The sequence below is a fragment of the Pagrus pagrus genome (genome assembly GCF_965226575.1).
Source record: "Pagrus pagrus genome assembly, chromosome: 19".
Taxonomy (NCBI): domain Eukaryota; kingdom Metazoa; phylum Chordata; class Actinopteri; order Spariformes; family Sparidae; genus Pagrus; species Pagrus pagrus.
The window spans coordinates 22,000,349-22,012,414 of NC_140203.1; the positions used below are offsets into that span (position 1 = coordinate 22,000,349).

A 12,066-nucleotide genomic window follows, 5' to 3' on the forward strand; every position below is an offset into this window, starting at 1 on the left:
GCTGGAAAAGTCTTGTGTTTTGATTTTTGGTAAAGTCTCTCAAGAGAAACTGCACAGTGATTTTTGCCTTTCAGTAAAAACAAGTTTAGTGACCTCATAAGAGAAACAACAGCATTTGTCATGAGTCAGAAGTTTAAAAAGTCAGAAGTTGTTATTGTCATTGCAAAATGTCATGGAAAGTAGTTCAGGGTGGACAACTGGGTAAAAAAAGTACAACTTCGACAAGGTAAACCACCATTCATTCCTGTTTCCTACCACAATCATCATGATTGACTCCATAACTTTTTATCCGCACCCCAATATTTTACCTGGCCTGTACTATAGTACCATGTACCCTGGCCTCTTACAAGAGGGTATAAGAGCTTATAGGGTACAGAGGGAATCCAATGAGAGAACGATGTCAGACTTAACAAGTTAGATCTAATCTAGTTGCTGCTGGACGTAGATAACATGGCAACAATATCTAAAATGGGATCTGGAGGTGAAAATGAAGGTTACCATGTTTTGCCCTGGAGAGAGATTAACAATACGGCATGATCTGCTAAAGCCCTGAAGCAATTCAGATCACTTACTGTGTGCAAATGTCGAAAAACAAAACCATAAAAGTAATAAAAATCATACAGAAAACATGTGATCTGTCTTCATATTAAGATCCAGTTTTCCCTTGAAACACTTTTAGTCTAATAGGACACATGAAGTGGATGTAATGAGAGAGGAAAAATGAAGGAAATCCACCACATGACCGAATAATTTGGAAGGATAATGCTTATTATTTGACCCTGCATGGGTAGTTTGAACTTGTGGATGTGTATTCCACTATAATCTGGCCTTGCTCCATTGTTTCCTATCTGTAACATCCACCATGTGGTTTAGCTGCTAAGGAAGACAGTGGAGGATACTTTGCTCATGTCAAAAGCGCAGTTCTGTAGCAGCTGGCAACATTATGATCATTAGCATAAGCTGAAATCTCTCTCCATTTGAAAGCCCTCCCTTTTCCTCTGCTCTGTTCATGATTAAAACATCAAGATGGAGCGTTGACTCAGTTTGGTGACATCCTTACACTCTCACTGAGTGTAAGGGCTTGAATGTTACAAACATGATTCCAAAAAAGTTATTATGCTGTTTAAAACATACATAAAACAGAATGTGATCATTTGCTAATCTATTTTGACATATACTGAATTGACACCAGTGCAAAGACAATCTATCCAATGTTTTACCCCATCAACTCAATTGATTCTTGTAAATAATTATTTATTCTGAATTTAATGCCAGCAACACATTTCAAACAAGTTGGGAAAGGGTCAACAACAGACTGTAATTGGTTAACACATTAACATGTGGCAGTATCATGATTGGGTGTAAAAGGGGCATCCTCAAAAGGCTCAGTCGTTCACAAGCAAGGATGGGACAAGGTTCACCACTTTGTAACACAATTTGTCTGCAAATGCTTGCATTCTGATTTTAATTACGTTTTACATGTACATAGCATCCCAACTTTTTTGGAATCGGGGTTGTACCAGGACTTGGGTTGGGCTTGCTGCCTTCCTCAGCATTGAAAGCACTTTGTTCCAAAAGGTAACCTCCCAATTGATTTCAATGACATTACAGGGTCAATGTAATGTGAGTGCTGCAGGGGGTGTGAGAAACAAAAAAATGTAATCCGACTTCTTGGTTGAAAAGTCTTTGTACCCAATTGACAAAAAAGGTTGTTTATTCATGCCTTTCAAATTAACCTACTGTAAATGATGGTATGGTATGAGTGTTTTGTGATGAGCCACCTCTGGAGTTAAGGTTTGGTTTGGGCAACTAAACCTACTTTGTTAAGTTTACAGAAAGATTGTGGTCACAGTACAAACAAACTCATGTTGACTGCTGAAAGACACAAGATCAGATTTCAGACTCCTGTTACACACCAATGACCATCAAATGCCAGCTCCCTCTTAAAAAGGTGCTACTTCTGTGAGCAAAGTCTCTCAACAACACATAACCTCTGACAAACAAACAGATGCAAATGCCTTAACGGGTAAAATACTGTGTAGCTTGTATGATACCAATTGATTCTTATGAAAGTTGTGCATCCAGCGCATACTGTACCACAAAATAGTTTGCTCCTTGTTTTGTTTCTGCAACCCACAACACATCAGCCTTAACGAGAGATCAAGCCAACAACAGCTCTGTATTTAATAAAGGGCAGAGTCGGTGTGGCACGTGGCCAAGGTAGTCGGAATCATCTTTTCCTTTTTCAAAGAAACCTCTGTGTCTTGATTATCATTATACCAATACAACAGCATCATTGAAATTAATCTGAGAGTTACTCTTGGCCAGAACATGGCAATAGGCCTAAGTGCCTTTTTCCTGTGCCTTTACGCTGAGTTTGCATTATGCACATAAATGAGTTTAGCAAGGCTCTGAGCAAGTTTTTAAAATATTATATCTTTATGGTTTAAAAATTAAAAGTCTTCTTGTCTGATAAGCCTTTACACTGGAATTACAGGTTTTTCATCTCCTCACAGGTACCTTTAAGAACACGCTCACACTATCAGAGGGCTTTTGCCAGTCTGGATGCGCCCTCATTGTGACATTCCCTCCAGCTGAAGCATAGCATGGCACACAGCATTTCTTCATTTCACTACATCATCTGCTGGGAAACCACAGGATCCTGGGAATGTGGCCTCGCCGGGGGAGGTGAACTTATGAAGGAGGTGGGGGGATGGACAGCAGAGAGGAAGCAATGAGGAAAGAAGAAGAAGAGGGCACAGGATGGTAATGACGGGGAGGATGGGGAGAGGTACTCTGCATTTTCTTTTGCACCATTAGAGAGGAAGGTCTGAGCGATCCCCCTCGGGGCAGAGGTAACATAGTCATCAATCTACAAGGTTAACACTGGGTTACAGGAAAGTATATAATCCACAGAATAGCTCTGGCCTGGATGCTATTTTGGCTTCATGATGTTATAGACTTCACCCTCCCCCCTGCTTCTTTACCAATAGTGCATCTACATTTGTAGACCAAGGATATGAATGCATACATGACATACATGCATGCTCCACTGCTTTTACACAAATACACTCATGTTTCATTTCCACTACATAAGGTTATCATGACTTCTCCTTGTGTCTCCTCAGTTTGCCATATTCTTTGGGGAAAACTTTGTGGAACATTTCGGCCCTGCTCAGATGGTGAATTATAGGTCATTATAGGTAGTGTCTAAGAGCGCTGTCAATAAAGATGAGTCAAAAAAATATGTCATCACTTCAATAGGACTACTATTAAAAAAAAAACAATAACCACCACTTACTAACTTAATTACTTCTTGTTTTTTGGACTAACAACACGACATCAGCATCATCATCTGAATGACTCAAGGATACACTACATAGCAAAATAGGGCTGAAAAAATAAAAATAAGGAGCAAATCTTGGGCCTCCAGCTGGCCTGTACTTTGGAGGTGTTTTTAAGTAAGCTAGATACACACCACAAAAGCTTCTCAAGCCAGTGGTTGTTATGTAAGTAATGTGTCTCGCTATGAAAGTAACAGACAAGGAAGACAAGAAGTTCCAACAACATCGTTCTTAATGATATCTGCTAACAGCTATGAAATATAGCAACAGCATAGTATAGTCACGAAAATTGCTATCCATTGCTTTAGTGAACTCCAGTTAGATAAACCTTGCACAAAGATTTAGAACAATGGCTAAACTGTTTTTATTTTTTTTTTAGCTGTCCTGTTTAGTAAGGGATAATGCCCGCGTTGGGCAGCCCTGGCCTCGACATCATCTAAATAATATCTTGAAGGGCATTGTCCTGCTGGCAAAGAAAAAAAAAGAGACCATCATTTTCTATTTTCACGTGTTAATCAATTAAAATCTAAAGTTTTTCACAAACAACAACTTAATTTCCCTTAAAACCCCTGACACATGGACTAATAGCTGGAACAATCATTAGCATCCCATAAGGTTCTTATGCAATGGGAACATTGTTCTCTACTCCAGTAAATAGGACAAACCTTATATATGACTTAGCAGCGGGAGATAAATAACCTCGCTTATGGTTGACAAAGAGTAAATATAATTTGAACAAATGTTTAACAACAACCCTAGCTAGCTAGCCAGTGATGTCATTGTCCCCAAATCAATATCAAGATTTTCACAAACAAATGATAGATGATTTGCCGCAGCCTGATGTAGTGAGGTAAACAGCTCAGAGGGACAGTGTAAACTACTTCTTGCAGCTCGTGTGTTACAGGTGTCAATTCAGACAGTTTCACTGGAACTACTTAATAGTTGCATAGCCATCCCTTTATCAAGAAGTAATTGACATTCTGCTGCCAGACCATGTTATAAAGCATACTAATGCACACCTGTCAGCCAGTCACAAGTATTTTTCATATCCTTGGTTCTTACAATCGATACCTGCGCTTACACTTACACACACAAGCCCATGGCTTACGTTCCACTGGTACAGTGAGTGAATCACCAAAGGCTTCAACAGACAGATGGATGTATAGGTGTGAGGCAAGTGTCAGCTAGCTGTTACACTTAAATTAAGCTCCTTGAGGACTGCAAAAACACTCTTGAATAAGCTCAACGGTGTTGGTGTGTGGCTGAAGTACAACCTTAAGACCAATTTAAAAAAGTCTCAAAATGAGCCTCATCTGCCCCTACTGGATGTGTGAATGGTCTCCACAAGGCCATGTTAAATCTCTCCCACGTTAAAAAAAAAGAAGGCAAAGAGAGAGGACTGAATGGTGAATTTTACCAGTACAGGTGGGCAGGAAGAAATATGGCAATAAAAAACACAAAAACACTGGATTAAAAATAACTGCCAGATCAAAAGGAATGACTGAGCGGAACGAAAAGAAAAAGATTGAAATACAAAGAAAAACTACAGACTGAGAGAAAAGGCATTCTCGGATCACAGCAGCATTTGTCTGCAGCAGTTGGGATAATGAGCTAGAAAAAGCTACAGGAGATGTTTGGAGTGAAAGGAGAAGGAAGACGGAGCAAGAAGACGAAAAATGAGGAAAGATAACTATGTACAGTAAGTGGCTCACAATCTAGTGCCAGTTAGCTGCTATCTCTTGGGAAAGGAAGAGATGAAGCAGCGGGAAAAGGAATGAAGGCGGGAGAGGGAATAGAGAGGTGTTTAGGGAATTAAAGAAGAAGACAAACATAGAGGGAGGAAAGTGAACTGGATAAATTAAACAAGGAAAATAGAGGAAGAGCTATAGTAGAAGAACATCAGCAAATAATGCAACAATTTAAATATTTTCCAAGTAAATTGTAATGAATCAAGACCATATGATCATATTTCACACTGAGTGTAGAGAATTTCGCTATGACTGCAGGAAATTCAAAATGGAAGAAAGCAGGTAGCTAAGTGGCGGTGCCAACTGTGATCAATATTATACAGTGACCTGTTTTGAAAAAATGAAAAATGTATCTAACATGAAAAAAAAAGATTTGGGGACCTCACTAGTCAAGTAAAGCACATGCAAAATGTAAACATCTTTTTAATAGGCCTCTCCTCAGGTGTGTTGTCCATAACCTCACATTCATGTCTGATGATAGGAGGGTCCTTTACATCACTGATGGTGGAGCCATGATGCAATGAGGTCAGTTTTTCTAGAAGTTAATATTGTTGACATTTCAATTTTATATGGTGCTTTGATTTGAAGTACTAAGTGCTTCTATGTTCTCCTCTTCTTATTGAAACTATCTCAAGGTGAGATAGTTATCTACTTCTTGACCAATATGTGAGGCTTATGTTTCATTTTGCATACATCTTTTGGTAAAAAAAGACAGATGACGCTCTGAGTCAGACAGTATTGTGGGACTGGCCCAGACACTTTTTCATGTTTTAGTTCTGCTTGGCTGGACGTCCCTCATCCTTTAGGGATTCCTGTTTTTCTTTTTGTGTTTTGGGATTATGTGTTTTTGAAAGGCACTATCATGCTTTTGATAACAAGAGGTGCTGGTATTAAGATAACAAAACTGTTTGGGTTAGAGAAAAAGAGAAAAAATACTAAAAACGTATACAGCTGGAGGGGATTGTCCCAGTGACCCAGCTGTGTAAGACACAAGCCACATGGCCATAACATCTCTGCTTTGTGTCCAGCTATGGATTGTTACATGAACTTCGGTCGTCCTCTTTTTCCAAAGCTTTTCTCACTGTACATACTCCTAATTGGCAACTTCCATTTTTATGCAGATTATAGCCAGATTTGTATTCCTTTTCTTCCATTTTTTCACACCATGAGATTTGTATGCTCATTCTTATTTTTCCTTTCCTATAACATACATAAGCTGTTGTTTGTTGTTTGAATGTGTATTTTTATTTTATATTTTTATTATCTTCCCTTACTTTAATGGTCTTCTTTCTTTATTTTGTAAGGTGTGCTGACACACTAATATGCTACGTTTTTATTTAAAATAAACTTACTCACTCATATTCTTCACATACATCTGTACATGGGGACTAACACTGGACAGGTACACTGTGTCCTCTGGGCCACTGCTGCTATCTTACCGTCCATGCAGAACCCAAAGTGGCACATTGACACCCTGAAGTGGGCCTAAGTTTACCTGTTCACCATTTCTGCTTCAGCACTCTGGCATTTACACACACACATACACAAAAGTTATTAAAGATGAGACAGTCTTAGTTTTGCAGGTTTATGAGTGGAGGGTGTCATGTTTAAATCTATGAACCGGTATGGAAAATCAGAGAGGGTAAAATGAATGAATAACGCTTTCCACTTCATGACCAACTACCTTCAAGGTGCCCTTCAGCAATAAACCAATCTTCCAAATGCTCCAGGGAAGCTGCTCAGTGGTCACACTTTTGTGGTTGGCAGCTCCCAAGTGTTTATGTGTGTCTCTATATGAATGTTAAGCACAAGTGGTGAAAAAAGAGTTGTATGCTCAACAAAATGCTTGTCTGAATGAATTATTCATGGTTTTATAAGAGTTTAAAACACCCTTAGTGGTTCATAGAGGCTGAAATGTTCATTATACCCAAAGATTGTGATGACTGGTATAAACAACAAGATCTGTTAGTCCAACCTTAAGCTCCAGCGGTTTGGTGAACATTGTTTAGCATGTTCTGGGGATGAAGCTATAAGAAAGTCCATGGGGTCATTAAAATTAACATGATTGATCATTAGAAAAGAAGATAGTTTGGCATTTTGAGAATGGCAGGAGTAGAAAAACTCATGAGGTGCCCACTAGAAAAAAGCTTCATCATCTGAGGAACATCAATGTTCTCGGATCATTTCATAGTGCTCTGACCTCTAGATTTTTATATATCTGGTGTGTAAGTTTTGTATGTTTTCCTGAGGATGGCAAAGGTCTCCAAAAACATTGCTGTAGGGTTAATCCTCTGAGAAGCAGGAATATCAGTATCTAATTTCACGAAAATCCAGTCAGTATTTTTTCAAGACACCTTGTCCCTGACCAAAGTGTCTACAGTAGTATCTCACAGGCATTTTCAACTGGACCAACACTTTGGTCTGTGACAAGGCGTCTTGAAAAATACTGACTGGATTTTCATGAAATAGGTTGTTGATATTCATGTTTCTCTGAGGATGAACCCTATGGTAAGGACCTACTGACCTCTGGCCCCACCTTTTTTCTATTGGACACCTTATGAAAATTCATATGGTTATACATTGTCCTCAGAAGATGATTCCTTATAATTATGGTAGGCACTTTGATCTTTGTCTTGTTCCACTGCCAGGTCAAATTTTCCACTGAATTTTCCATTAAAAGATTCAAAGTGTCACCATAATTACAGAGAACCATCTTTTGGGGACAATGAATGACGATACGCATACTCATGAGGTGTGCAATAAAAAAAAAGGTGGAAAAGGAGGAACTTGAAAGTTCTATGATTCTGATTCATGGTGCTCTGACCAATATATTTTTACATTTGTGGTGTATATGTGAAGGTTACTGCATGGTTCATCCTCAGAGAAGCATGAATATCATCAACTAATAATGGAAATCCAGTCCTTATTTTCCAATACAACTTGTCATTGACCAACGTACTGGCCCACAGGAAAATTTGACCTGGAGGTGGTACGAGACAATGTTGCAAAGGGTCACAATAATCATAAAGAAACCATCTTCTACGGACCATCAATAACCACATCAGTCTGGATGGTAATTATTACAGTATGATACGCTGAACCATGCTCTGTTAAACCAACACACACATTAATCCTTTATCTTTGCCACTAAGGAGTGAAACATTGCAGAGAAGAGATGAGATTGAGATTAAGAACATGAGAGGAAAGCAGCAGAAAGAAACTACATGAATCTTTAGTACTTTAGTACAGATTGACTCACGTTGTAGAGGATGTCCACCCAGCCCTCCATGGTGATGCACTGGAACACAGTAAGCACTGCAAACAGGATGTTGTCAAAGTTGGTGATACCAAAGTTGGGTCCAGTCCAGTACTCTCTGCACTCTGTCCCATTGGGACACGTCCTGGCCGGTGGCTCCATACCACAAGGCCACTCTTCTGTTCTCTCATCTGATGAAAGACAGATAAATAGAGAAAGGTAAAGAGTTTCATATGATTTTTTTATGATTTCAGATGAACTTGTAAATTTGGTGATTTCTTAAGTGGCTGAATGATGGAATGACAACGGGGCCCCCAAATGCTAACAGGTTTTATGTGGGTCAGGAGAGTAGCCAAAATGTCCCTTTCCCCTGCTACTTACTCCAGCTGCCTCGTGTTACTCTAGTGTGTCCCATGATCTCCTAACAATTACTCATCAGTCATTTCAAAGGGAAACACACCCAGACATTCCTCTCAAGTGCCCTCCCTACTTCAACTGGTTCCACTCAGTGCAGACTATTGACCTCCTAACCTTATCATGGAGAGTGAGGCTGCAGCCTTATTCTGTCAGTCATTACACAAAGCTTGTGACCACAGGTGAAGGTCAGCGAAAGATCAATGGCTGAATTTAGAGCTTTGCACTGTGGCGTGGCTCACTTTTGCCGCCATGCTCCAACAGAGCGCCACTGATGTGCTGAAGAACCTAACCAGCAGCCAGTATCACTGCCCTTCTTCTCCACTCATAACATCTGGAAGTTTCCCCCCCCCAACAGTTACTCAATGAAACATAGACGTTTTTTGGGGTTCTTATTTGATTTACTTTGTTCTTGGAAAGGGGAAAGTTTGTTGATAGGCGATACCAATTCAAAAGTTCCTTTAGAAAGTGCTAACAGTGCTGTAAATCATGACTGATCAAGTAAATTTACCTTTGCATCACTACAAGGACCCCAAGAGACAAGAAGTTGTACAATATCGCAGTGACTGGGAGAATTGAGGACACCGTATTACACCATATTTCATTTTGTCTAATATACTGGTGCACCACATCTGCAGCTGCATCTATAGCACACTGTAGACCACACTAGCTGGAAGGGTCTGAGTCAGACCATGACTTCAGTGATGCTTATTGGTTTTTTAATGTGCATGAATCCATTCTCGATGTCAGATATGCTGAATTGAAGAGAATGTACACTTCAGGTAGTGATGTAAATCAAGATGTATCTGCATTTAAATTGCAATAGAAACAGTAGTGTTTGAAGTCTAAAGTAAGTTTTTACACATCTTTCTTGAAATCCCACAATGCCTCTTTCCTAATGGAAGTTCTAAAGGATACAATAAACACACTAATAAATGCCGAAAGCCTCAAACAGGATATGATTTATGTGCCACAACAAAATCTAAAGTTTTATCAGAATGAAAGTTGATTAGGATGTGCTCTGCTGTGAGTTTATAAAAGATGTGTTTCAGGTTTAGTCAGCTTAGTGTGAATGCTGCCTAATTTAGAGAGATGTGTTCCATCTATGTGCTCAAGTTTTCAGGGATTATGAAGCGACAGTGAGCTGTAGAGTTAGTACCCATGTACGTGGAGAGTTTGTTTAAAGGATGCGCTGCTGGCACACATGTCAGCAGATGGGGATCAGAATAAAGAATAAATGTGCTGAGTATAACAGATGCCTTGTGCACCCTGCGTTTCATGAGGGATAGTGCCACGATCACAAGTTACGCCAAGTTTTAACGATGATTTGCAGAGCCAGATTGCACAGCCAACATCTCTCTGGTGTCACTCCAGTAAAATATGTCCTTTCCTTCCTACTGACAGGTGCTGTGTCAGCCGGACTCAGTGTCCATGGACGATATGGGATCATCTCAGGTCTCAGCTTTTTTCTACTAGGTGTTGTTCCTAATTAGAATTCAAAATGAAAATTATGATGTTGTTGCTTCTGTTTTTACTTCTTATTGTGCCTACTTACTTGTATTTATGTTAAATTTAATTTATGATCTAATGTAACTAATCTGATCAAAAAACAAAACAAAATGTTTTCTTGCTTAAAGTCAGGATCAAGGACATTTTTCATAATTATGTAGGCTTTTCAATGTCATGCTGTTGGGGGGCCTACATATTTCATGTGCATCTGAACAGAATCCTCTAAACTAGATACTAAATATTTTAGTGAACCATGAGTATCAGTACAGAATTTCAATGCAATGAGCATTGCAACTGGGAATTGGATGTTGGTAAGTTGAAAGTAGTTTAAATACTCGGTGTTAATCTAAATCTTCAGAAGACTATACAAGATCCTCAACTATTTTTGTGATTTTGTGGAGTTGTTTATAATCTAATTAAAGTCACAAGGGAAATTATCCATTTTAATCCCTCTGTTTGTCCTATGTGAAACTAAACTAATGGCTCAACATAATATGTTTATCTGTAGGCAAAGTCGAACAGAGAGAATTAAAGAGAAGAATCAACATTTTTAACCATGCAAATGACAAAAAAGCCAAGGTCTTGAATAAGCTCGTGCTCAAGTGAAGGGACACACAATGACCACAAACACATGTTGAAACACAAACCTGCAAATAAACTCAGACAAACAAGGTCCTTATGCTTCATCCAGCATTGTCCCCAATGACTCATGTGCACACACACAAAAGAAAAACAACATACAGCAACCTTCATGGAGAAAGTTGTTACCAGTGCTGCTTAGCTTCATCGAACCCTGCTGTGTCTCTGTGACTAAAATAACTCAATAACACACATACTGTACATTAGCAGCCTGTCACAACTGCTCACACCGCTACAAGCACCCTGACTGGGTTGAAACATGTGGGCGCGCACACACACACACATGCGCGCATACACACACACACACACACACACACACACACACACACACACACACACACACACACACACACACACACACAGATAGACGGACACACATATTTTACAGCTGGCCCAGCCAATAACCCTCAAGTCACGCCTTCACACTCTATCTGACACCAGCAGTGGGGAAATAAAGCCTTCTCATAATTTTTTATCACTGCATTACACAATGGGTAATTTCAGCCAAGCCAGTCCGACTGTTTTCTATAATTACTATAATGCTGTAGTATAATAATAACACTATAATTGTAACCTGGCTGTGATTTATTCAAAATGTGTTTTGCTGCTGTGCTAACTCACACACAGGGGAGGAGGCTTATCTTTCTCATTTTCTCCCTGCTTCTTATTTTCACACATTAAAGAACCACACCAGGGATTTTGGTGTATCAAAACGGACTTACAACGCACCACGCATCTTTTCTCCAGTGCACCGTGCTTCGTTCATCAAACAGATTCAGCTATCAGCCTTAATGCCACCCTCATGTGGTGTATAAAGCATAGTGTACTGAAGATGAGTTGTGTGACATGTTTGAAGTGTGATGGACTTGCATTGAATGTCACTGTGTGTGCAATCAGTGTAAAGTTATAAATTGGTGGCTTTGCATACCTTTTGAAACGAAAATCAATTAGCAGACTCTTGAGACTTGATGTTTTAATCTCTTTTCGATAATCACCAAGACAGCTGACAGAAACTTCGAGCAGGCCTACACTGCTCTTTAAACTGTCATGGCTCTGTAGTTTGATAGGATAGGATAAAATGTATCTTTGTGTGTTGTTGTAAATAAAATCAAGCATATAATTCAGCAAATATGGAGAATAAAGTTTCAGATTAATT

The 12,066-nt window shown here is 39.3% G+C and overlaps 1 protein-coding gene across 6 annotated transcripts in view; it reads right to left on the minus strand.

Annotated features, from left to right (window-relative positions):
- The window catches only part of cacna1bb (calcium channel, voltage-dependent, N type, alpha 1B subunit, b), a 178,020-nt gene that overhangs the window by 97,465 nt on the left and 68,489 nt on the right, over positions 1-12,066 (minus strand). For all 6 annotated transcript variants that reach the window (XM_084382536.1, XM_084382535.1, XM_084382537.1 and 3 more), the window contains one exon: positions 8,352-8,539. In XM_084382536.1, the coding sequence (XP_084238662.1) occupies positions 8,352-8,539 (188 nt within the window). The remainder of the gene's footprint in view (positions 1-8,351; positions 8,540-12,066) is intronic.